The following is a 26,244-nucleotide window of genomic DNA, read 5'->3' as shown; positions in this document are numbered from 1 at the left end:
CTATCACTGAAGACATTGATTCCTCTCATCCAGCAGCCTTGACTGCCATTAGCCCCCTTGAGAGGCCCACACTCAAGTATAACTGCATGTTTACTAAGTCACTCTTGTTTAGGCCTCATACAGGTAACCGGTCTGAAAACAGAAAGTCCTTACGTGTTCCTATAAAACACATTTTCTATGTTTTCTTATAGCAGTTTCAAAGTATCAGGTATTTTTTGAGATCTTTCATCCATTTGGAGTTGAGTATGTTCAAGGCTGGACAAAGGGATCTAATTTTTCTTCTACATGTTGATATCTGATTTTTTCCCCCAGCATCATTTTTGAAGATGTCTTTTCTCCAGTATGTATTTTTGAAATCTTTGCCAAAAATAAGGTAGCTGAGTTATGTGGATCCTCTATTCTACACCATTGATCTATGTATCTGTTTCCCTGCCAGTATCATACTGTTTTTATTAGTATGGCTCTGCATTATAATTTGAGATCAGGTATGGCAATATCTCTTACAGTATTTTTTTGCGATTGTTTTCCTGTTATATAAATTTACATATATATATATATATATATATATATATATATATAAAATTTTGTCTGTGAGGAATAGCACTAGAGTTTTTATTGCTATTGCATTGAATCTGTAGATTGATTTGGTAGGATGTCTATTTTTACCATAGTAAATCTTCTGATCCATGAGCGTAGGAGGTCTTTCTGTCTCTCAGTGTCTTCCTCAATTTCTGACTTCAGTGTCTTACAGTTTTCATTATAATGGTCTTTCACTTCTTTGTTTAGGTTTCTAGATATTTGTTTGTTTATGTATTTATTTATTTTGTTACCATTCTGAATAGGATTGTTTTATTTTTCTGATTTCTTGTTTTGGATTTTTGTCATTGGTATATGTGAAAGCTACTGATTTTAAAAGATGTTTCTTAAAATATTTAAATTTCTTTTAGATTGTAATTACTTTATTTTATGAGGAGTATTTTGTTTGCATGTATATATGTGCACTGCATGTATGCCAAGTGTCCACAGAGGTCAGAACTAGAGATACAGATGGTTGTAAATCATCATGCAGGTGATATAGGGTTCTCTGCAAGAGTAGAAAGTGCTCTAAACACTGAGACATCTCTCTGGCTCCAGGATGACTATTGATTTTGTGAGTTAGCTTTGTATTCTGTCATTTTGCAGAAAGTATTAATCAGCTCTAAGAGATTCTTTATTATTATTGTTCTTTAGTATTGTGAAGGGTCGAGAGCATCTTATATATAAAACCCTATCACCTGCAAACAGAGTCCTTCCATTTCTTCCCTTCCTATTTGTCTCCCTTTTATTCCCTTCTCTTCTTATCACTCTGGCTAAGGCCTCTGCCACTGTACTGAATAGGACTGGAGAGAGTGGCTATGCTTGTCTTGTTGACCTTTGAGGGAATATTTTGAATTTTTCTCCATTTAGCATAATGTTGACTACTAGATTGTCATACATGGCCTTTATTATGTTGAGGATATTTCTTCCATCCCTTACTTTTTCATAACTTTTATTATGGATTTTATTAATGGCCTATTATGTTTATTGTCTATCAAGATCATTATGTGATTTTTATGTTTGAGCCCCTTTATGTGATGACTTACACTTATTAATATGCATATGTTAAATCATTCCCGCATCTCTCTAATAAACCAGTTTGATCATAATGAATGACCATATGATGTGGTTTTGAGTTCTGCTTTCATGTATTTCATTGAAAACTTTTGCATCTGTGTACAACTGGAAGACCAGCCTGTAATTTGTTGTTGTTGTTTCTTATCTGACTTTAATATAAAGGTAATACTGACTTTGTAAGAAAAGTCTTGAAGCATTTTTTTTCTTCTTCCCTTTTCTGAGATAGCTTGATTAATGTGGTGCTAGCTCTTCTTTGAAGCTCTGGTAGAGTTCTGAAGCAAATCCATCAGGTCATGGGCTATTTTAGCTGAGAAACTTTTTATTACTGCCTCAATCTTTTTGTTGGTTATGGATTTGTTTAAATTATTTATTCCATCTTGGTTCAGTTTTAGTAGGTCACATTCATTTAGAAGTTCATACATTTCTTTGAATTTTTTTCAATTTAGTGGAATAGTGGTTTTTAATATTCTTATTTTAATATCCTTATGGTTTTGTGATTTCTATTGGTAACTGCTTGTAATGTCTCCCCTTTCATCTCCAATTTTACTGTCTCTTCTTTATTTTCTCTTTAATTTACCCAACGGTTTGTAAGCCTCATTTTTCTTTTCAAAGAACTAGCTCTTCATTTCATTACCTCTTTATGTCGTTTTCTTTGGGGAGCATTTTGTTTCTATTTTATTGACTTTTTTCTGTGATCTTAATTGTTTTATCTCCATCTATTCTTTGAGAGTTTTAGTTTGTCTTTTTTTCAGGACTTTATAAGGTATACCATTAAATTGTGGATTTGAATTTTCTCTGGTTTTTGTTCACTTTATGCAAGCACTTAGAGCTATAAATGTAGGACTGCCTTTGTTGTAGCCATGGATTTGGGTTTGTTGTGTTTTCACTTCATTCAATTTTAGGAATTTTTAATTTTCTTGTGATTTCTTCAAAAACTCATTCATCATTCAACAGTGTGATTTTAATGTTTATGACTATGTATTTTCTGTGATATCTCTTGATGTTGATGTCTGGCTTTATTCCACTGTGGTCAGAGAAAATACAGTGAGCTGTTTCAATTTGCCTATGTTTTCCATACTTGTTGTGTGTTTCAGTGTGTGATCTGTGTCTCAGTATGTGAGCATTCCATGGATTTGTGAGACTGTACAAACTCTTGGTATTTGCCTGATGATCTTAATTCTATCATTTTCACACTCTTTACTATCTGCTCCAGAATTAAGTTATGGGGAGCAGAAAACCCTGTAGCTATTTTTAGCAGAGGAGAGTTTGACAGGCAATGTCAAGTGTTCACAAAATTGTTGGGAGGCAAGAAGAGTGGGCTCTCAGCTCGGCTTACAGGAGTGACCCTTGAGGTCACATCAGACCGCTGGCCAGGAAGGGGAAATATCCCTTTGCCGGATTTAAGGTGAGAAATTTAATGCTATAATCCTAACTTCTACCTTTTGAATTATATCATGGGGGTTGCAGTCTAGAGATCAGGAACCTGTTACCAGAGCTTGTTTCCAAGAGTGCACTGTTCTTACGAGGCACATATTCCTGTCAGCTTCCACCGTGAATAGTAGATGTGAATTCAGTTTTGAATCCCAGTCTCATACCAGCATAATTTGTGTCTTTCTACTTGACAATAAAGGATCAAAGAAGACAATGTACAAGAAAAGTGGAGCACAGGAAATGACAGAAGGAAAGAGGTGTCAACAGAAATTAGAAAGCCTAAATGACATGGGATGGTGTTGATTTACCCGACTGACTCGCCAGAATAGGGAAAAGAGCCTTGGGTGTTGGAGGCATAAAAAAAAAAAAAGAGGAACACTTGGTTCTGAGAAAGTTAGGACTTCAACTGCCTACCTCAGCAGAAACAACTGTTTTTCAAGTCAGTCTTCTCCATCCTTTCTGTCTCTTCTTCCTTCCCTCCTTTCCTCCCTCTCTCCCTTCCTCCATTCTTCTCTGTGTCCCTCACTCCTCCTTTTTTCCTTGGTCATGTCTACCTCCTCACATACTAACAACAGGGGGAATGAGAAATCATGGGCCTAAGGAACTGACCTGTGCATATATGTATACATACAAATACCCACACACACATGCATACGCATGCAGACACAACACACACACGCACATACATACGCACGCAGACACAACACACACACACATACATACGCATGCAGACACAACACACACACGCACATACATACGCATGCAGACACAACACACATGCACATACATATGCACGCAGACACAACACACACACACACACACACATACATACGCATGCAGACACAACACACATACACACACAGAGGGGTGGTATATTTCACCTCAGTTGGAAGTTAGTTGTAAAGTTTGTTTACTATAAGGTACCTCATTTCCAAAACTTTGAAGGCAGATCAAAAGGAAATTGTGACACAGGCTGTCTCTGCCATCTTTCATTTGAGCTTAGCACATGAAAACGGCAAATGAGGTAGGGAATTCTGTTAAATATTTAGTATCTGTCATTGAAATACCAAATGAGATTGTTGAAAAAGTCAGTAGCTGCTCATAGATCGGTTTGATATAATTAATCAATAAATGAATTTACATTCTAATTATGGAAGTCTAATCACCTTGACTTCCTGGAAGTCCTCTGTGACTTAGTATTGGATATGCCTTCGATACTGAATACCATCAACAGTCCTGGATCAATGGGGCTGTGGGTGGCATTCAACATGACTACATTGTTTCCTTAGGTTTTAAGTCAGGCAATGATTTGAATCCGAACTATTCACTATTTCACTTCTCAGTGGATTTTTCCAGAGTGCAGGGGTAGGTATTTTTCCAGAGTGCAGGGGTAGCTTCAGAGCTCACTCGATAAGACAAACTGGTCATCCAACTTCCTGACTGCAGGGAGATATTTTGCTGAAGCATCTGGTGGCTAGGAAGGAGCATGGAGAATTACAGTGTGGATCAGGATTGATAGCTTGTCAGGTCTTTAATGTAAGTTCAATATAGTAATTAGGGGGAGGAAGGACATTATTGCCCAAGTTCTATAATTTTCCCATGACTTGATCTTTTTCTTTTATTCATTATGTGAAAAAAAAAGCTAATTCCAACACAGTGTGGAAAAAAAATGTCATTAAGTCATTAAGAAAACCATTTCTCCAGCAGGCTTGTTCACAGCACATTCACAAAGCCTTTAAACTGGTTCTCCAAGGCTTGATGTCAGCAGCGTAATGAAGCCTGGAGCTGGGAGAGTCACGGGTCTGACTCATTCATACTTAGGTTGACATTAATTTGCTTTAAAAAGCAAAACTCATTTGATGGCTGCATTGGAGAAAAGTTACTGAATCCCGAAAGGAACTCACAACCCTTAAAATGCAATCAGCGCCTACTAAAAATCTTATTTTTCTCAAAACTAACCTCTGGGAATTTAGAGCATAAAATCAAACACATCTTTCATCTTCAAAAAGAGAGTAATCCCTATCACGATTTGCCACCACCAGAGCTTACCGTGTGTGACAGGAAAGCTGTGTCGGGACTGGAATCACTTGCAGATAACATGGCTTCCCACTTGTGGCTCAAATGATGGCTTTTCTGTCAGGTGGAAGTGGCTCCCTTTGAGCTGCTTCGATTCCCCGGGAGTCTCCCCACAAGAGGAGGGAGAGAATACTCATTCACAGACCATAGCCTCAAATCTGGAACCTGATGTTACAATCAAATGCCAGTGAAAAGCTGCCCAGTTCCTTCAGAAAGGGGCGAGAATTGCGGGGAGGGGGCTGAACCCTGGATTGCTTCTGCCAGCTTTATCAGTTGCACAGTCCGGGCTAAGGCAGACTTTCGATCTCTTTGGAGTCTCTCAAGTATAAGCTCCATGTAGCAGTGGGCTTTGTCTGGTTTACTGTGATTCTGTTGTATCTCAGACAGAGTCAGGCCCAGGGATGGTCGGTAAATACTGGAATGAATGAACTGTTGAAATAAGGAGCGGTGGGGCTGTGTCCCCGGCACCCGGCCGCACCCACGGCTAGCTTTACCCGAAATAATTACCCGGAAACATGTTTTTTATCCTTGGGGCTCCCATAACTTGCTTACTGGAGGAAGGTTATGGTTGTGGTGCTAATAACCCTGACTCAGGACATCGACCATGAAATAATACTTTTCTATCTGAGAAATGGCATGAGGTTGCCCTCTAGACTTCTCTCTCCCACTGGCCCAGCGCTGGGTCATGGGAACCTCATTCAAGAAACTGCTTTTAGTTGTCAGAAGGGAAAAAAATCTTCTAGGGAAGAATTGGAACACACTGGCCTGTACAAGTCCTCACAGTGTGTGACTTTCAGCTCATAATCTCCTGTCCTCCCGTCTTAGTCTTTCTCCACCTCTCTCCACCCCTAAGAAGAATGTACGTGGATTGTCCTATTTCTTTTGATATCCGTTTCTAAACTATTCCCAACCTATTACTCTTAAATATATGCATGTGCTCTTCCGTGCTGATCTTCGTGTTGTTAGGGGGCATCAGCTGTGAATCTAAGAGTCAAGGAAAATGCTATCAGTAGTTTTAGAGGGAAAAATATGACATTTATGTAGCAGGTATTGTCTACTAGACATTGTCTAAATCTTACATATGTATATATCTTCATAGTGTCCTTTAGACCCCAGAAAACAACTTAATTCAAAAGAGTAAGAAGTATATACACATACCATGCTAGGCCATGGTTTTTATTGTTAAACCAGAGATTGAGCAGATTTCCATGGTGAGGTAATTGGTGGCAGGAAGCAGGATATATCCAAAGGCACAGTGGGTATACATGGCTGTTAGGGGAGGCTGCTTGTTCATTCCTGACTACCCAGAACTGAAATAATCACACAGAAACCATATTATTTGTAATACTGTTTGGCCAACAGCTTAAGCATACTTCTAACTTGCTCTTATTTCCTAAACTAACCCAACTCCATTAATCTGTGCATCACCACAAGGTTGTGGCCTACTGGCAAAGTTTTGGTAGGTTCCAGCAGAGGTGTTTGTCCCCAGTGGTGGCTACATGGCTTCCCACTGACTCTGCCTTCTTTCTCACAGCATTCAGTTTAGTTTTCCATACCACATGGCAGTCACTGAGTGTTTACATTGGTTCCCAACCTTCCTAATGCTGTAACCTTGCAGGAGTCAATGACCCACACATTGAGATCCACCAACTTAAAAGCATTGTGAAGATGTTTACACATTTTATGTGATCATCTTCAAATCTGAAGGGCATATACTTTTTATCTTAAAATTTTTCATTGTGTGTATTATTATATGCGGTACTATGTGAGATTAAAATATTTTTTTACAAGTGTACATTGTTCACAGAGCATACTCTTCCCTCACCTCATACTTCCTATCTTAACCATTCTCCTCCAGGAGTCTCCTTTGTGTCTTTAGACTAGTAGTTCTCAGCCTGTGAGTCACAACTCCTTTGGCAAACCTCTATCTCCAAAAATATTTACATGACAATTCATAACAGTATCAATATCACAGTAATGAAATAGCAATGAAAATCATTTTATATTTGGGTATCACCACAACATGAACTGTGTTCAAGAGTCTTAGCATTAGGAAGGTTGAGAACCACTAGACAGTTTCACTTATATCATGTCATATAAACATGTGTGATTTTAATGTTTTTATATATTTAATATAGACCTAAGATGATTAAAATATATAACAGTTATCTTTCTGAGACTGGCTTAATCTACTTAATTTAATTACCTCCAGTTGCATGTAATTTTTATGCAAATGGCATAACTTCGTTCTTTATTACTGAAATATCCATTGTGTATATACATCACAGTTATTTCAATTATTGAACTGCATTGCACCTGCTGATGCTATGAGAGCTAGCCATCAGGGCAGAAGCTTGCAGGTCAGTAATGGCTTAATTCCTCCAAGTCCAGAAACAAGTGGTTTCAGCAAAGGGTCTTACCTTCAGGTTCTGGGAAGCCAAAAGATCAATGGCAATGGCCTATTTTTTTTTTCCACTAATACCTTCAGCATTTCAGGTCATATATTCTGATCTGTAATCAGTTTGCAATTCATGTTCTTGATTTTTTTTTCAAGATCAGAGATAGGAATATAGTCTCTTTCTTTTACATATGGATACACAATTTTTCCAGCATCGTTTGTTGAATACAGTGTCTTTTTTCTAATGTGTATTTTTGCATGTGTGTAAAAGAAAACTCTAGTGGCTGGATTTGCATGTGTTTACTTACATCAGTTATTTCAATTGACTAACACGTCTATCTTTGTGCCGATAATACGCTATATTTGTTACCATGGTTCTGTGTTATACTTTTGAAGCCAAATGAAATTATGATGTCTTCAGCATCATTTTTTTTTTGGCTCAGGAATGCTTTGATTATTCTAGGTGTTTGTGCTTTCAAATGCAATTTGGAGTTACTTTAACTATTAATCAGAGAATCATGTTGGAAATTTGATAAGAAATGGACTTGAATCTATAGAAAATTTTATATGTCTTTAAAAAATTTTCCATCACAGTTTATCATTCAACAGTATATAGTTAATCTCCATAATTTTGCATATTTTCTGTTATTTCTCCAGCTGTGGATTTCTAATTTTATTTCATTGTATATTTGAACTTACTTAGTTCAGTAGAACATTGAGAAGAATGTATATTCTTTTATGTTTGTATGGACTGTTCCATAGATGATTATCACTCTGTGAAGTCATTTACTGAGATGTTTGCCTATTTTTGACAGAACGTCATGTCTATTGGTGATAGACGGGCATTAAAATTACCCACTGTTATTGTATTGGTGTTCATCTGTGTTATATTGGATAGTATTTGTTTTATAAAATTGAATGTATCCATATGTTTGATACATATATTTAAAACTATAATGTCTTATTGATGGATTTTTTTCTTGATAAGTATGAAATGAACTTTATTTCTGTTTGGCTCAGATGTGAGAACAGCAATATTTCTTGCTTGCAAGTTCAATTTGCTCAGAATGCTTTTTGCTTTGAATTTGCATCTTTCATGGTTGAAGTGCCTTTCTCTAAGGTACCAAGTTTGGATGTTTATTAATTTAATCTGCATTTTTAATTGATGGATTTGGATTGTTATTACCCAGATATTACTGAAAATATATATTTATTTTTGTCATTTTGTTGGTTTTGTAGTGTTTAGTGATTTTTGGTTTCTTTTGCGTTTATTTTTTCTGTATCTCATCGGATGAGTTTAACTTCTTCTTCAAACTAAGGATTCCTTCAGTGTATATAAACATCTGCCGTTGTAGTCATGAATCCTTTTACTCTCTTTTTATTGTGAAAAGTGTGATTCTTCTTCAATTATGACAGACGTTTTACTACATAAACACAAGAAGTATTTGTCCTTCAAGGTTTGCAATACTCCCTTCATGCCCTCCTGGTTTTGTGTTTCTGTTGAGAACGCTGCTGTTATTCTGATGTACCCATCTTTATATGGATGTAGTGTTTCTCTTTTGTAATTTTCAATATACTTTCTTTGTTATGTATGTTCAGTGTTCTGATTATAATGTGACATCATGAGCTTCTTTTATCTTCCCACCTGGTGTTCTAAAGGCATCCTGTGCATAGACAAGCATCTCCCTAGATTTAACAACTTGTAGCTATGACTTTACTGAAAGTGTTTTCTATGCCATTAGCATGAAATTCTTAGACTTGATCTTTAGATTTGAATCCATGTCTCATAAATTTGATCTTTATCTGATGGATCTTGAATATTCATCTCTAAAATGAGATAACTTAAAAGGCTTCCAGCTCTCATGATACTGAAGTACAGAGGATGCAGAGGCCAGGCCAGCCTGTGGTCTCTTTTGCACGTGTCAAAGAAAATGTAAAATGAAAAGGTGCATAAATGCAGATGTATAGGTTAGGATCAGAATGGGACAGGGCTGAATTTCTAAAGTGATAATGGATGTTAAATAGAAGAGGAATAATGCTAAGGGGAGAGAGATGGGTGGCTTATGGAATCTGAACACAGCCTGGCCTGCTTTGTTTGCTGGTTCCTGTCTCAACTCTCTTAGCATTCCTTCCAGGGAAAACCAAGATTGAAGGTCAGCATAAGTTGAGGATGGAAATGCCTATTTTCTATCTTGTCTCAATCATATTTATCTTCCTGATAGATTCAACTAAAGATGACTGATTATTTTATTAAATAAACATCCATTTGGTCCCTTTGATTAAAATTATAAATGTAATTATTGGGTATCCTGTAATTATTTGGCATCTATAAAAACTCCAGATTATACTAATGAGTGAGTCTGAGCAAGTGTTTTCCTGTTTGACTAAGACTATACTCTGTGGACAAACCCACTGTTGAATAATTTTCCCATTTTAGGCACACACCTTTGAAGTTTTGACAAAAACAAAGACAAATGTCCTGATAATTTAAGGGCCAATTATACTATCACTGAGGGTTGACTTTGATACTAATGCAACAATTGATCCAGGGACCCAACCTTGTAATATTCAAGTACCATTTATAAGCCACTGGAATTCCAATATATGAAGTATTGGATCCTTAGAATTCTCCATTGATTGCTCTAGTTTACTCTATCTTTAGTGTTTTACCATTTTTACGGTTATTATTTAATGAAGTAGGATAACTCTTGACTCTAGTGATTAGCTGAAATATATTACAATATACTGAAAATTATTGGTCATTGTATTCCAGTGCTCTGGCTACATTCTTGTTTCTTTTAATTGAAAATGGATTTTTTTTTTATGTAGTATATTTTGATCATAGTTTTCCTTCAGTCATCTCCTCCCAGATCCTCCCCATTTTCCCATCATTCAGTGCTGTGCCTTCTCACCGTCTTTAGAAAACACAGGCAAAATAAAACCAAGCAAACAACAACAAAATGAAAACAAAAAAATAATCTAAAAACTCAAAAGCCAGATTATAACAAAACGAACAAATAAACAAGCAGAAGAAACACAGATGATTTTTCCTTTCTGAAATGATTTGGTTTTGCTACCCCAGAGTCAGTTGAACTAAAGTGACTACAGCTGCTCCCCTGCTGTAGTTTCCTGCCGACTCCCAAGAGTCAGGGAGGAAATGCAGACCCAGAAATCACTGGGGATTTGCTACCCTTACCCCCAGTGCTATCTACAGGGGGGCCTTTGTGTGAGTGGAGGGAGATGAAAGCCTTTTAAAATATTTTTCCCTTTTCTTTTCCTTCCTGATGCTATTTGTTTAGTGGGGATTTCTTGGGTGGGCAGTATTCTCCTTGCCCTACAAGTCTTGAGGGGTGATCAGGGCTTGTCCTAGAAGAGCCAACAGAGTCTCTCTCTCTCTCTCTCTCTCTCTCTCTCTCTCTCTCTCTCTCTCTCTCTCTCTCTCATTGAACACAGACTTCCTGGGTACATTGTGTGCTGAGCTTACAATTACTTTTTCTGTTGTGACATCAGCCCTTCTCTAGGTCTTGCATCTCCGGGTAGCCATATCAAAATGATGCCCTTCGGGATAGAGGAAGAATACTCAGAGAGGGGAAAGAAGAGCTCTGGGGCTGGATTGGCTCAGAAAGCAGGAGAGACCTTTGGATTTGTTGTCTAATTGAGCATTCCTGCAAACTTTTCTTGTTTTTGTCCATTCCACCTTCTAGAATGTTTTCATTGCTAATTGTGTCTTTGGTCATGTGGCATGCTCATAAGCAGAGAAGTTTCTCACAAACTGTGACCAGAGAGAAATGGCTTCTACAGGATTTGCCTCCTTCCTCCTCGGTCCTCAGCATGGCAGGCTGGATCCCATATGTTTTCTGCAGTCTGCCCCCCACCATTTCTTTCTTTCATTCTCTGGAAGAACAATCATCAATGAAGTGCATTATATTAGTTAGGATTGACACACCTAGAGCCAAACTTAAAAGATACATTTTTTTTTTTTCAGGGAAGAAATCATTTCTAAGGCCAAGGAAGAATCTTCTTGTGATAAATAACTTGAAACTAGAAGCTGAGTCAGGGATATTGTGAGTTTAGGGCCACCAGGAACCCTTCTTCAACACCAAAATCAAGTCAACAATGACTTGGTGGTAGTTTATGTTCACATCACAGCGGTGTTTCACAAGAGGCCCAAAGGCATGGAGTCAGCACTAAGAACTCAAAATGGGTTAATAATATCTTAAGTGGTTTGTAATGCCTCCTATAATATCTAAGACAATGGGGCTTCTTTGAAAGCAAGCAGTGCTTTCTGTTCAATTCACTGTGTACTGCTGGTACACATGCGTACCTCACCATCCCACCCACGGATAAATTTTGAAAGATTTACTCTCTCATAGAGGCTGAGTGGACCTGAGCCTGCAGGGCTTCCCTGAGGCATAGTTTCGCAGATCTAAAAGGAACACAGTCATGAGAATTTGTCTTGATGGACTCCACTGAGCAACCAAAGAGTGGACTGCCCTTGTGAATGGAACCATCTTGTTAGGACAGGGTGACTAAAACATAATTCATACTTGATAATAGCAACAGCTGCCTTTTCCCCTTCATTTTCTTTCCCTCCCCCTCTCCTTGCTCCTCTTCTCAACCTCTTCTCATCTTCTCTCCTTTCCTCCTATCTTCCTCCTCCTTTCTCCTATTCTTCGCCCTCTCTTTCCTCTTCCTTTACCTCTTCTCCTTCCTTCTCTTTCGTCTTAGCAGATAGCTTTGTCTACTCATGTTGCATTTAGATTCCTATGAAAATAAATGTCCATATTGAAAGAATTGCCAGCTGCTGCTGAGGGAAACAAGCTGAAAGAGTAAAGGGGCAGAGGTATCAGACCCAGAATTAAATAACTTGTAGTAAGTCTTAATATTTGGAAATATGAATCCTTCAACTTCATTCTTTTAAAAATTAAAACATATTGTCTGTTTCTCTATATTTCACAGTGAATTTTAGAATTACTGTCAGTTCCAACCAAATGATCTGTAAGAACTGTATTTGGCATTACAATGAATCTACAGATAAGTTTAGGATGATTTCTTTTTTGGAGGTGAGCCTAGCCTTTAATGGCTGGGCCAGTTCTCCCACCCAATTTCCTGTTTCTAAAATGGTAGTTTTCTATAAACATGGGTTACCACCCTGCTTATTTAGACTATTCAAGTTTTTTTTTGTAAGACATTATACTTTTATTATACATACAGGACTTTAATATTTTACATTTAAAATGTTTTATTGATTCTTTGAGAGTCCCTTGAAATGTATTTTTATTATAAATTATTCTTTTGTGTGTGTGCATGGGCAACTCATAACACACATGTGGAGTCAACAATTTGAAAGAGTTGTTTTTGTCTTTCCACCTTATAGTTCCATGAGATAAAACTCGTCCTTTCCCTCTCTTTTGTTCCTCCTCTTCTTCCCCAATCAGACTTGGGGGCAACGATCTTCAGGGGGTGAACCACCTTGCTGTCTCTCTTTTGGGACTTTAAAATCATTTGTAAGAATTATTCTCACCTATTCTTCTTATGTTGATGTTTTTGTAGATGGTATAATTCACTAGTTATTTAAATTAGTGAAGTCTTCTCATATAATCTATTATTATCACCACTATTATCATTAACATAATTTTGGTACCAGTTAGACACAGGGCCTTCTGCATGCTGAGCAAGCACTGTGCCACTCAGCTACAGCCTAAGATACAGTCTTGAAGACATGATAACAGGCACACTCAACTTTAAGCTAGATCAACAGGAGCGCTTTCCATATTTTAGTATTGTTTGGGATGTTTGTTGTAGTATTTTGCTGCTGCCTAACAGGAAATTTGACTTTACTACCTTTTTGTATTATGTTGGGTCTTAGGGGGGTGGTCGTGCAAAGATGGAGACAGACCACCAAAGTCTAATAAACCAGAAGCAAACTTTATTCCAGAAACAAGATTCCAGGGAAAAATTAAATAAAAATATCTCCATGGGACACAAAAGCTTATCAGCTAGCTGAGACCACAGCCAGAAATGAATTCTGTAAGACTGTGGCAAAGGCCAGTTTCTGAGCCCATCTTCTTATAGTAAGGTATACCAAGTATTAGATTTGAACAAAGGAATTTTTACAATCTTGAGGTAAAACTCAGATAGAGATTGCCTTACTTTACAACCTCCATTAACAGAGTTTTTCAGTTTTTCTAGTGTTTGTATTTTATCTTTTGTCTTCCTTGGTACTTCCAGGTAGTGTTTACTGGAGCCCTGTGCTCTCCCCTTTGATGCTTCCAGTTTCACGTAACAGGGAAAATGCGTAACCCAGAGGTCGTATATCTATTTCCTAAAACTCAACTCAGCTCATATCTGTGTTAATCAAGGATAGTCAGGGGTGTAAGGCTCTCACTTTGCAGAGAGATGCTTTGGCCTAGTAAATAGAGCTATGGGTAAACCCACTGTTAATGATTAATACTTAAGCTTCTGGAAAGCTATTGACAGTCTGTTCTCATTCTCCTAGGCTTACAACTTTATATTTCTTTATTTCTACATTTCTATTTCTGGAATCTACATTTTTATATCCTTATTCTTGGACCCTTCAGTTATAATCACTAGCAGGTGCTTCTCCTTTAGTTGTACATATCACATGATGCTTCTTTTCTATTCCCTTTAAAACAGAAAATTGTACTTATTTTCTGATCATTTTCATTTGCTCTGTGTTTCCTATGTGTTTGGCCTTGATGTATTAGATACCTGTGTTTTTTATGTGTCTGTTCACAAGAGAGATTTGTCTGTCAAGTCTCGGTTCACAATTTTTTTGTTTGGTTCCTTGCCGCTGCTCCCTGGGAGGCTCTTGTGACTTTCTTGTGGTGAAAGGTGGAGATGAATCCACTGGTAAAGTGATACAGGACTGCAGCTTTCTCTATAGTAAAATTAAATTATGATTATGGATTTCACTTATTTAATGGGTACAGAATTACCATTTTACTTTTCTTATGTCAGTTTTGATAAATTACATTTTTTAATGGGACTTTTCAATTTTGCCTTGGTTTCTCAATATGTTTACAGAAAATATTTTAGGATAGACTTTTGAATGTCTACATAACATGCAGCTACATTTTATTTCATTGTTAATATTGGTTATTTGTGCCTTTCCTATTTTGTCTTGTTCAGGTGAAGAAAGATTTTGACTTTTGTTGTCTGAGTTTTTCTGTCCTGTTTAGTTTTCCGCAGTCATTAAGTCCCAAAGAAATCACACAGAGGTCTACATTAACTATAAACTGATTGACCCATTAGTTCAGGCTTCTTATTAATTCTTATAACTTATATTAGCCCATTATTCTAGTATATGTTAGCCACATGGCTCGGTACCTTTTTCAGCAGGGTAGGTCACATCTTGCTTCTTCTGTGTCTGCGCTGGAACTGTGGAGGAATGGGCTTCCTCCTTTCCAGAATTCTCCTGTTCTCATTGGCCTGCCTTTACTTCCTGTCTGGTTGTCCTACCTATACTTTCTGCCTGGCTACTGGCCAATCAACATTTATTTAGAATATAGTTGACAGAATACAGACCATTCTACCACCCCAAACTTTGATAATTATTTCGACTGTTGGGCTCCTTGACTGCTCAAGGTTTAGTATCAAGCTTGCTTTCAGATTTCTTCATGCTAACTTTCCCCTATTCTTCAGCTAGATGATGGTGTCATTTGCTGTGAGAGGGTCTTTGGTTCCTAGGTTATGCATATCCTTCGGAATACTGTATTACCTGCATGCCACAAGTTTTAATATGCTATATTTTCATATTTACTAATTAAAATTAATTTCTGGTATAAGATTTTACTGTGAGTTGGTTAGAAATATCTTTATGAATTTCAGAATATCAGAATATTTCTAGTCATTTTATTTGACTGTTATTTTAAAACTTCATTGCGACTTGGCAAAATGTATCCTAGTGTGTTCAGATTTCCCTGTGGTACATCAATGGTCAGTTCAGATGCCTTGTTTCATGCGAGCTTGGGGGAATACTGTGCTCCACTGCAGGGGCGGCAGCGTTATTGTGTGCTGCTGTGCCAGTCTTGTAAAGACATTTGAAATCTACTACAGCGTTATGATTTTTCAAGTTGATAAATTGTATAGCAATATGTAAAAGTAGCGATGAATTCTTTGCTTAACTGACAAACTCAATGGAGTCCAACAACTTGTTGAACACTCTTTGTGTGCTTCTGTTTTGCTAGTGGATTAAAGGGTAAATGGCAGTCATTGCTTTTGTTGATGTTGAGTTTGATGTGTTTGGGATTTGGTGATCATTGACTGAAAAACCATGTTCCTGCAAATAAGCTCCCGCCTAGAAACCCTAAGAAGCAAACAGCCAGATCACAGAGCCATGCAATACCCTATCAAAATGGCTCAGGCATCATCACCTTTGAGAAAATATTTGGACCACAGACTTTAGGCTATCCAACAATTGTGATTATAGTGAAAACATGTGCTAAAGTCATGAAACCCATGGGTATTGGCTCTAAAATACCCCCTCCTGTAGTGACTAGGTGATCAGGCCTGCTTTTTGTTCCACCCAAGTTCCACACTTTACACCTGAAATAACAACACACAAGCTGTATTCTTTTAAACACTGCCTGGCCCATTATATCTGGCCTCTTCTTGGCTAACCCTCATATCTTGCTTAACCCATTTCTAATAATCTGTGTAGCACCACGAGGTGGTGGCTTACTGGGAAAGATTCTAGCCTACATCCATCTCGGGTTGGAGAATCATGGCAGCTCCCTGAATCTGCTTTTTTCTCCCAGCATTCTGTTCTGTCTACTCTGCCTATCTAAGCTGCTGTCCTATCAAAGGGCCAAGGCAGTTTCTTTATTAACCAATGAAAATAACACATAGACAGATGACCCTCCTCCATCACCCTCCTCACTGCAGACACCCAGATCTGTGACTGTTTAATTTGCCTATTACCCATGAGCATCTTTTATATGAGAAAATAGTATTTAAATTAATTATAATATATTAAAATGCAAATACTATAGACTATTTACTTGATTGTTTTTTTTTTTAGGGAATAGCAAGTAAATGTTCAGTGTATGTTGAGTATAGGTGCATGTATTTTCTTAATATTTTCCATGCACGCATGTCGAATCTGTGTAATGCACTAACTACACAGTAACCATTGTCCTCCACTAGTTTGACGTCAAGATGATCTTTCTGAAACATGAGTCTTCTCATACTCCCTTTCTTCCCCTTGGATAAATGTCCATAAGCCCCTAATACTGCTAAGGAAAACTGAATTGTAGTAGCTCGGCATGTTGAGCTTACTGTGGTCTGATTCCTGACTTCTATCTTTTGGTGTGCACCTGAGTCCCAGAGCCCCAGGGAATTCAGTAAACAAATGGGCCCCTTCAGGCTGTGTTTGCAGGCTGGAGTCTGTCATTTTTCCATCTCACCTTGGGTCCCTGGTTGGCCTCTTGTAAACCACCCCTAGGTGTCTAGGTACTATCATCATATTGACGTTAAAGTATAAGCCGTGAAGTTACTGTGGGGTACCGTTTTAAGAGAAGTTGTTTTATTTTCCATAACATTTAGGGAAGTGGCAGGGAACAGGATATATGTAGAGAGGGCAGGGTGTGAGATGAAGATACATGGAGGTGAGGAACTGGAATAGAGTGGTTTTGTTCAAATGAGAATGTAGAGCTCATGATTTATCAGTACATGTAGGGGAAGTGCAAGAGATCAATTTGCCTTTTGTACTCTGTAAAGTTAACCCAAACTGGCCTGACATAGTAGACGCTATGGGCCGTCGAGGCATTTTAAGAGCTATTTATCCATCCTTGAAAGGAATAACCTTGGGCAGAAAACAGACATGAGAATGTGTTTCTATAACTTTTAAATTGTAGTACTTTTGCTTACACTTCCTGATGTCCTTTCTCTTCTATATGGGTATGTGTGGTGCTGTTGTTGTTTTTGTTCCTGGGGATTGAATAACCTAGGATGTGCTTGCTAGGCAAACACTCTCCCATTAAGCCACATCCAGAGCCCATACAGATATCATACTATAAGGAAATAAAGCTTAATAAACATACCTGTTTTCTAGGCAGTGGCGCTGGGGGATTTCAGTGGGCTTATCTGGGAGCAGAACCATGCCTAATCCCTCCTCAAGCAGGTTGTCTTCAAGTTGTTGAATAAGTTACTCCCTGGGGAAATCTGCTGGACAAGTCTTAGACCTTCTCTTTGTGATGGGGAAAAGACTTTCTCTATTTCTCTGTTTCTCTATTCAACTACTTTTTGAATTCTAAAAGTCGGCATTCAGGTTTTTAATTTTCTCCCTCCCTGTATCTTCCCGCATTGCACAGCCTGGCTCAGTCCAGGGGACTCTGGTCCTGTCATTTGTTCTGGACATGGATGTGTAGAGAGTCAGACTGATGCAAGAAAGCAGCTCAGAGCCAGCAGAGAGTTTGTGTGAAGAAATGGGCAACCCATGTAAAGACGCAGAGGCTCATCCTCAGGGACTTGATGCACAACCTCACAGAGGCACTGTGCCAAGGCTCGAAAACACAAACTCTTCCTAAAATGGTGTTGCACGTTTATCCTGGAACTCTTACTGGCAGCCACAATGACAGAAATGGATGGAGTGCTGGAAACTATGAACAGTGATGGACTATTTTTATTGTTGTGCTTTTTTCTTTGCCCTCCTTTCCTTCTTCTCTCTCTCAATCTCTCCCTTCCCCTAATTTTCCCTTTTCCTGTTTCTCCCTCCCTCCTTATTTTGGGTACTTGTGAAATGAATTCCTATTAAACACCTAGACCAGAAGTTCTCTTGAGTACTACTAAAAAATTGGATAGCTCCCTCCCTTTTTACACAGTATTTTTATTCCTTTGGGAGTATATAAGAAGGAAAAATAAGTAATAAAATAATTTAGGACTTTTCTGTCACTTCAAAATATGCCTCTTACCCACTAGCAATCAATGTCTGCTCCAACCTCCAGCTATTTCCTGTCTCTTAAGATTTTGCTTCTGTGAATCTTTCAGTATAATTTAAGCTGTGTACATGGAGTTTTGCATCTCAAATTTTTTATATAACATAATATGTTGTCTTACATTGAGGTTTCTGTTCCTTTTTATTTTTTAATGTATCTAGCTTTAATATACAGTTATGATGAAAAAGATACCACCATAAAGAAAAGACAAAAATGATTGTCTTACTGATTTGGCAAAGAGAGTTGATTTGTTTTTCTTTTCTTTATTTTTTCCTTCCTCACTTTGAATTTCTCTTTTAAAATTAAATTATATTCATGCAACATATTTTGATATTTTCCCACTCCCCTGATCACTCTCAGATCTCTCCCCACCTTCCTTCCTACTCAGCTTTGATTTTTACTCTTTAAAAACAACAAAAAACCTGATAAAACTGCAATACAAAAATGTATTTTAAAAATTTTAAAAGAAACAAAAGCTCCCCCCTCTCTCTAATACACACACACACACACACGAGAGAGAGAGAGAGAGAGAGAGAGAGAGAGAGAGAGAGAGAGAGAGAGAATTCATTTTGTGCTGACTATTCTTGGGCATGGGGTATGCCCTGAAGTGTGGTTAATATACCCAATGAGATTCCACTGTAGGAAGTAGATTTTTCCCTTTGCAGCATGGATCAGTTACAAATGAACTTTTGTCTACTTCTTGCTCTCATTGCTGGGATCTCATCTGGCTTGAACCCATGTATGCTTTGGAATTTCCGTGAGTTCATATGTGCCTCAGTCCTGTTGTATATGGAGGACAATGTTTTCTTTGAGTTGTATATCACCTCTATGTCTGACTCTTTCTGCATTCTTTTCTGCATAGATCCCTAAGCCCTGAGGGGAAGGGGTTGAAAAAGACATCTCATCTAGGACTCAGTGCTCCAAAGTCTCTCACTATGTCCATTTCAGGTTTTGGGTCTTTGTGTTAATTCCCATCTATTGTATGAAGAAAGCAATGGTTGAGTGATATACGATCTATTGGTGTATCAATATGCCATTAGGAGTCATTTTCTTGCATTGCTCCTTTAGCAGAATAATAATAGGTTTTCCCCAAGGATCTATGACCTGTTTACTCTTAGGTACTTGGCAGCATTAGTGGTATCAAATATGAATTCCATTTCATAGAGTAGGCCTTAAATCTAATATAAGAAAAAAGTGGTTGGTTACTCCTATAGTATTTGTGCCATTATTGTACCACGATATCTTGCAGGAAAGTTGCTATTATAGGTCTCAGGATTTGTTGATGCTTGATATTGATGATTACCTTTCTCTCCCTGTAGTGTGTGCAGTACCCCTTCCAGCACCATGAACACAAGTCATTAGGGGTGAAACTTCTAGTGGGGCATCAGCTTGACTTCTCTGTGTTCAATTACACAGTAAATGTCTTCATCAATAGAACCTTACCGTCAGGTTGTGAAGGACACTCAATAGCCTTAGCAGTAGACCAGGGTATTTAGAAAGAGAATTCCAAGGTCAATAACTCAACAATATGTCAACTATTTCTGGCACTGAAAGTTTTACTTAGTAGCATTAGATGTTTAATTAGGGCCTTGTCTTCCCATTATATAATGGCTTTATTTAAATTCATACATATATGGAAACATATACATATTTATACATATGGAAACTGTGGTGGTTTGATAGAAAATGGTCTCCAAAGGGACTGGCACTATTCGGTGGTATGGCCTTGTTAGAGTAGATGTGATCTTGTTGGAGGATGCGTGTCACAGTTCAATTCCTGTTGCCTGCAAGCTGTAGAACTCTCAACTCCTTCAGCACAATGTCTGCCTGTGTGCTGCCATGCCCCACCATGATAATGGACTAACCTCTGAAACTGTATTAAATAGATTTTTAATGTTTAAATTTAAATTTGTTTGTTTTGTTTTAAAGAAACAGCAACTTTCTATACAGCCAACTCCCACTGGAACCAGCCCCCAGGATGGAGAGACTTGGGAGCTTCTGGGAACCTGACTCACAATAGTGCTGATCAGCCACACAGTATGCTCAGGATGCTGACCCATTGACCCCTCAGCCCACCTCCCTCAAGCTCAGTGGTCCTCAGCCTTCCTAACGCTGTGTGAGACCCTTTAATATACCTCCTCCTGTTGTAGTGACCCCCAACCATAAAATTATTTCATTGTTACTTTATCAGTATAATTCTGCTACTGTTATGAATTGTAATGTAGATAGCTGATATTTCCGACAGCCTTAGGCAACCCCTGTAAATGGGTTGTTTGACCCCCAGAGGGGTCTCAACCCACAGTTTGAGGACTGCTGCCCTAGCTCTTTATCCTTCTCACTTGAAATGTGACCCAACCAATTGATGATGGTGTTCTTTCTTAGGGAGAAAAGTCTTCAGAGCATCTTCTCAGCCACTGAGCAACCAGTGCCCACTAGTCTCAAAAAAAATGATAAAGTTGTTTAAAGACCCTTCCCTGTTCCCCGTAATGCTGGTTTTCTCCAGAGCTGAATCCATTTCATCATTGTAGCTGGAATCTTTCATACCCCCAATTTAAAGTATTTTTGCTAGAGACTATTAACTGGGGCAAGAATCCTTGGATGGCTTCCTATGCTTTCCCAGTGAAGCACACCTGGGCAGTTTTCCATGCAAATCCATTCTGTAAAGAAGTTGAAGTCTAGGTCCCATTCTAAGTGGAAGGCTATACGTTAAGAAAAAAATGCTATCCAGTCCATCAACTGGTGAATGGATAATAAAAGGGTGCTATATTTATACACTAAAATGCTGTTCTGTTGTTAAGAAAGTAAAATCAGCCAAGCTGTGGCGGCCCACGTCGTTTAATCTCAGCACTTGAGAAGTTAATTAAAGCACTTGGGCAGAGGCAGGCAGATTTCTGAGTTTAAAACCAGCATGGTCTGCAGAGAGAGTTCCAGTGGACTCAGGGCTACATAAAGAAACCATGTCTAGAAAAGAAGAGGAAGGAGGGAAGGAAAAAAAGAAGAAAGAGAGAGAGAAAGGAAGGAAGGAAGGAAAGAAGGGAGAGAGAAAGAGAGAGAGAGAGAGAAAGAGAGAGAGAGAGAGAGAGAGAGAGAGAGAGAGAGAGAGAGAGAGAGAGAGAGAGAGAGAAAATGCAATTGCTGGTAAATGGATGAGCTAGAAAAAAAATCCTAAGTGAGGTAACCCAGACCCAAAATTACAAATATTGTGTATTTTCTCTTATATGTGGATGTTGGTTTTTAAGCTTTTAATACATATGCTAAAATCTAAATACCCACCACAGTTAGGTGCATAGCAAAGGATCAGTGAGAAACAGAGTGTGTCCCAAGGAAGAGGAAATAGAATGTAGTGCTACTGAGAGATAAAGAAGCAACTAGAATGGGAGGGTTAAATAAGGAGGTGCAGGGAGAAGGCAGGAGAAAAGCAAAGGCAGGAGTAAGGGGAGGGACAAATAACACAAAGGCTTTTTGAAAAACCATACGGAACACACTACTGAGGAGGAAACTTCTGTCTTAGTTAGGGTTCTATTGCTGTGAAGAGACACCATGACCACAGCGACTCTTGCAAAGAAAAAACATTTAATGGGGTAGATACCAGCTATCTACATTACAATTCATAACAGTAGCAGAATTATACTGATAAAGTAACAATGAAATAATTTTATGGTTGGGGGTCACTACAACAGGAGGAGGTATATTAAAGGGTCTCACACAGCGTTAGGAAGGCTGAGGACCACTGAGCTTGAGGGAGGTGGGCTGAGGGGTCAATGGGTCAGCATCCTGAGCGTACTGTGTGGCTGATCAGCACTATTGTGAGTCAGGTTCCCAGAAGCTCCCAAGTCTCTCCATCCTGGGGGCGGGTTCCAGTGGGAGTTGGCTGTATAGAAAGTTGCTGTTTCTTTAAAACAAAACAAACAAAACCCCTCTTATTGTCTCTCTGTCATCATGCTTTGTTCTTTCAATTTCCTTTTCCCTCAGTATGCTCACTTTTCTGTCATCAATTCCACTCCATAAATCTATGCTTTCCTGAACTTTGATGGGCACCTAGCAGATGTTCGCTTGGCAAATTTTCTCCATTCTGGGAGTGAGCTCCTTCTCAGCCTTCTGTGTGCTATGGATTCCCCATCCCCATTGCCAACTCTTCCTCTGTTATTCTTATGCAGTTTATCATCTTTAAATCAAGAGAGGTGAATGTCAGCCGGGTGGGTCCTGCCAGGTCCCCTGTGCTGTCTGCCAGCATGCTGTCTGAATTTTCCCAGAAGCTAGAAAACCAGGGACGATGTAAACATTTGTACTTGCTCATGTTACTTTGTGTGTGAATTCTTCTTGGGGTCCGCTGCGTGGCTGACTTCCTGTTGACTATGGTGCAAAGCTTGGGGTTCCTTCCCCCTCCTGCTGCTGGTCTGTGCCCGCTGGGGGAGATTCTGAGTGGTACTTTCTCTCTCAGGTGAAGTGTGATCTCAGCTGGAGTCTGCTTCCCAGGGCCTGGTCACCAGAGGTTCCCCCCCCCCCCCCCCCCCCCCGCACCTTAATTCTCTTGATACTCTGCTTTCCTGGAAGGAAGAGTGGTTAAAAATAGTGGAATAAGCCGTTCTTGGTCATTTCAGTTGTCTTGATTAGAAGGTTTCAGCCACAAGGGCTGCATAGGTGGTGTTTATAATAGAAATGGAAGCTTGTTAGTCAAGACGTGGCTCACTTTCCGGTTCAGTTGTCCTTGTATTTGGAGCTTCTGTGTCATTGGCGACTCCGGAAGTCGTCTGCTTGGTAAAGCTTGTCATCAAATCCAGGTCCCGCATCCTCGAGCCATTTAACCTGAGACAAGCACACTGTGTTTGCAGAGAACTTTCCAGAGTGTGCCTCAAAGTGCTTTTCCTCTCTTCTGGAAAGCATATGAATTACCACACCTTGCACTTGTTCACACCTATGTACAGCAATCCTTCTACTCAAGCATATGGATGTCTTTTTCATTATACCACATTGTTCTCAAAAACGTTAAATTGCGTTCTGGTATGTGAAAGGGTGGAAGCCTATGGCCAAGTTGAATTTTTGTTTCTTTTAAAGCAATATGTTTTATTTTCTCAAACCTTTCCTAGTTTTTTTTTTTAAATAAAAACTTAGACTGGCGTATGTTATATTTTCTTTTTTTGCTTTTCACTTTTTGGTCTGATTTTTAAAAATCTGTTCTCACTTGCTTATTTGGATTTTCCTTTGCCTACAAAAATTTTATTTTTATTAAAGCTGCTTTTATTTACCCACCCCTGGAAGCTGTTACAGGAAGGTGGTAACTTCTGGTTTTACTAGTTATAATTCCCCTCATTATTTTTTTCCCATTTTGATCTTTGCTCTTAGGTTTGGGGATTAAGATGGGTCCTAACAAAACATTTGTTCTAAATTTCTGGTAGACTCTTTATTCTCTGAGATAAGTCAAAAAGTTTTTAAAATTTGAATTTTCCCCAATTTGCTTTTCCAACCAAGAGCCCAGTTTAGCAATATCTGGGCTTCTGAGAGGGAGTTAGAGAGTTGGAAACAGGCTTAGCTGCGACTGTATTTTGCTCAAGAGTGTCTAATCTTAGTCAACAGCAGCCAGGCTCCTTCATGCAATCTTTCTGTTCCTTGGCAGACAGGCATCCCCTGAGTGTGAATGACTGTCAGAACCTCCCGCACCAGCACCTTGTCTTGTGCTGACCGTCCAATATCATTCGCAATGCTGGGAATACATAGGTGGTGTATGCAATAGTTATGGGAGCTTCTTTCAGTAAAGGTGGGGCTCACGTTCCTGTGCTGCTGTAGTTCACGAGGCTGGTGGTCCAGACCCACAGAGACCTTCACAGATCTCTCTCTTTCTCTCTCTCTCTCTCTCTCTCTCTCTCTCTCTCTCTCTCTCTCTCTCTCTCTCTCTCTGTTTGTTGGACATTGCCAGGACAGTAGAGACTTACCCTTAATTATATCTTTTCTGGAGTCCATGCTATTGAAATATTTGGATAATTGATATTGGGATAACCAATATTTTTTGCCCAGTTTCAAAGGTTGATTTAGGAATTGTTTTCTTAATTTTAAGACATTTTTATAAACACCAGAAGAGTAGTGTGCAACCTGCCAAGTACTGGTGTTCGGGGGTAACCAAATGTCCTCAGGTTCCAGATTCAAAGAAAAACTTAGTCAAGTCGTTCACCTATTCTCTCTTGCTAAAACAAGCTTGTGGATGCTTCGAAATCAGGAAGGTGAGACAGATTGCATAAACCCACGTACGATGGAGGTATGACAGTGATCTTAAGTGTTCTGCCAAGACTCATCTTGTCTGGGTATCTGTGAGGAATGGAGCCTTTGACTAACAATAATGACAGTAATTACATCAGTGGCATCTTACAGAATTTCCAAGAATTTCACAGTCTGTCTATTAGCCCTGGCATTTGATCTTTAGATCAACTTCCGAACTTTGTTGCAAGGTGCTCTGTTCTATAATCCTCAGGAAAGCCACCTAGCTTACCCGATGTGCATAGACGATGCTTTGTGAGGCAAATGTCAAATCCAAATTTGACTTCCAGGTCTGTACTATGTTCTCCTAGTACCATTGGCTACCAAACATTTGGAAGAGGTACTTGTCCTCCACACCCCGGGTACTGTGTTTTGATTGCCTACAGGCATTGCATTGCCACCTCCCACACTGTCCTTTTCTGTTCCAATTATTTCTATGTAAGGAGAATGTGCCTCTTTCTTCCCTTGGGTGATCTGGAATCCTCAGTTTACCACCCACCCACATTTGTTGACAACTACAGTATTACTCCTCTTAGGGGCATTCTTCCTGCCTACCAGTATAATTTACTTACATCTACATTGTCCCTGGTGGCTATAGTAGTACTCCATACCCTCCCATAAGTCTTGAAATATCTGTATGCTGTAAGGCTATGGTTCTCTATAGCCACTGCTGAACAAAGTGCCTTTGACAGAATCTCAGAGGTGTCTGATGGTGTTTGGTGATGGTCCGTCTTTCCTATATCCAATTAGAGACTAAAAGAGACATATCTGAGAAAAATAAAATTATGAGCAATTTTAGATCTGACATAACAATGAATGAGTACTTCAAAATGTTGGGTGTAGTGAGGGCCTGGATAGAGAATATTTCTGTTCTTATTTTAGTATTTTATAAATTGCTACTTTAACACTATAACTCCCTCCTTTATTGGAATAAAAAATCTTTGAAACTATAAAAATATATACCATCATAGTTTTAGAATTATTCTTTGATTCCTTTATTCTAATGGCATTATCTTGTCCCCTGTAGGTTACGGTCTTTGGTCAAGCAGTTGGAAAGAGGGGAGGCCTCTGTGGTGGATCTGAAGAAGAACCTGGAATATGCAGCGACCGTGCTTGAGTCTGTGTATATCGATGAAACAAGGTAAGTTAGAAAAAAGACTAAGGAAGTAATGGATTTTCTGTCCAATAGTCCCTCACCCCCAGGGCACGTCTGGGGTGTGTGGTTCATATCGCCGACTCTGAAACATTAGTTTCTATGTATAGGAAAGAACTGAACAGTTGCTCCCTCAACTAGGAATTACCAACAGAACTTGCTGCATGCGCAGTAAAACGGTGTCAGTGCAGAAAGGGCAACTGTTAAAAGCCTGGCAAGATTAGTATAGTCCCATGGTGATGGCTGCATACTCATTGTATCAGTCTAAAATGTGTCTTTGAATCCATCATCTGTGTCAGCATCTGGAGGTTCCTGAAGTCCCCAGA

General features: G+C 38.9%; 1 protein-coding gene across 11 annotated transcripts in view; it reads left to right on the top strand.

The window, feature by feature from the left end:
• The window catches only part of Pde1c (phosphodiesterase 1C), a 514,105-nt gene that overhangs the window by 371,791 nt on the left and 116,070 nt on the right, over positions 1–26,244 (top strand). For all 11 annotated transcript variants that reach the window (XM_075955073.1, XM_075955062.1, XM_075955066.1 and 8 more), the window contains one exon: positions 25,793–25,906. In XM_075955073.1, coding sequence (XP_075811188.1) covers positions 25,793–25,906 — 114 coding nt within the window. The remainder of the gene's footprint in view (positions 1–25,792; positions 25,907–26,244) is intronic.

The sequence above is a fragment of the Microtus pennsylvanicus genome, chromosome 21, assembly GCF_037038515.1.
Source record: "Microtus pennsylvanicus isolate mMicPen1 chromosome 21, mMicPen1.hap1, whole genome shotgun sequence".
NCBI lineage: Eukaryota > Metazoa > Chordata > Mammalia > Rodentia > Cricetidae > Microtus > Microtus pennsylvanicus.
This window is presented reverse-complemented; position numbering and strand designations above follow the sequence as displayed.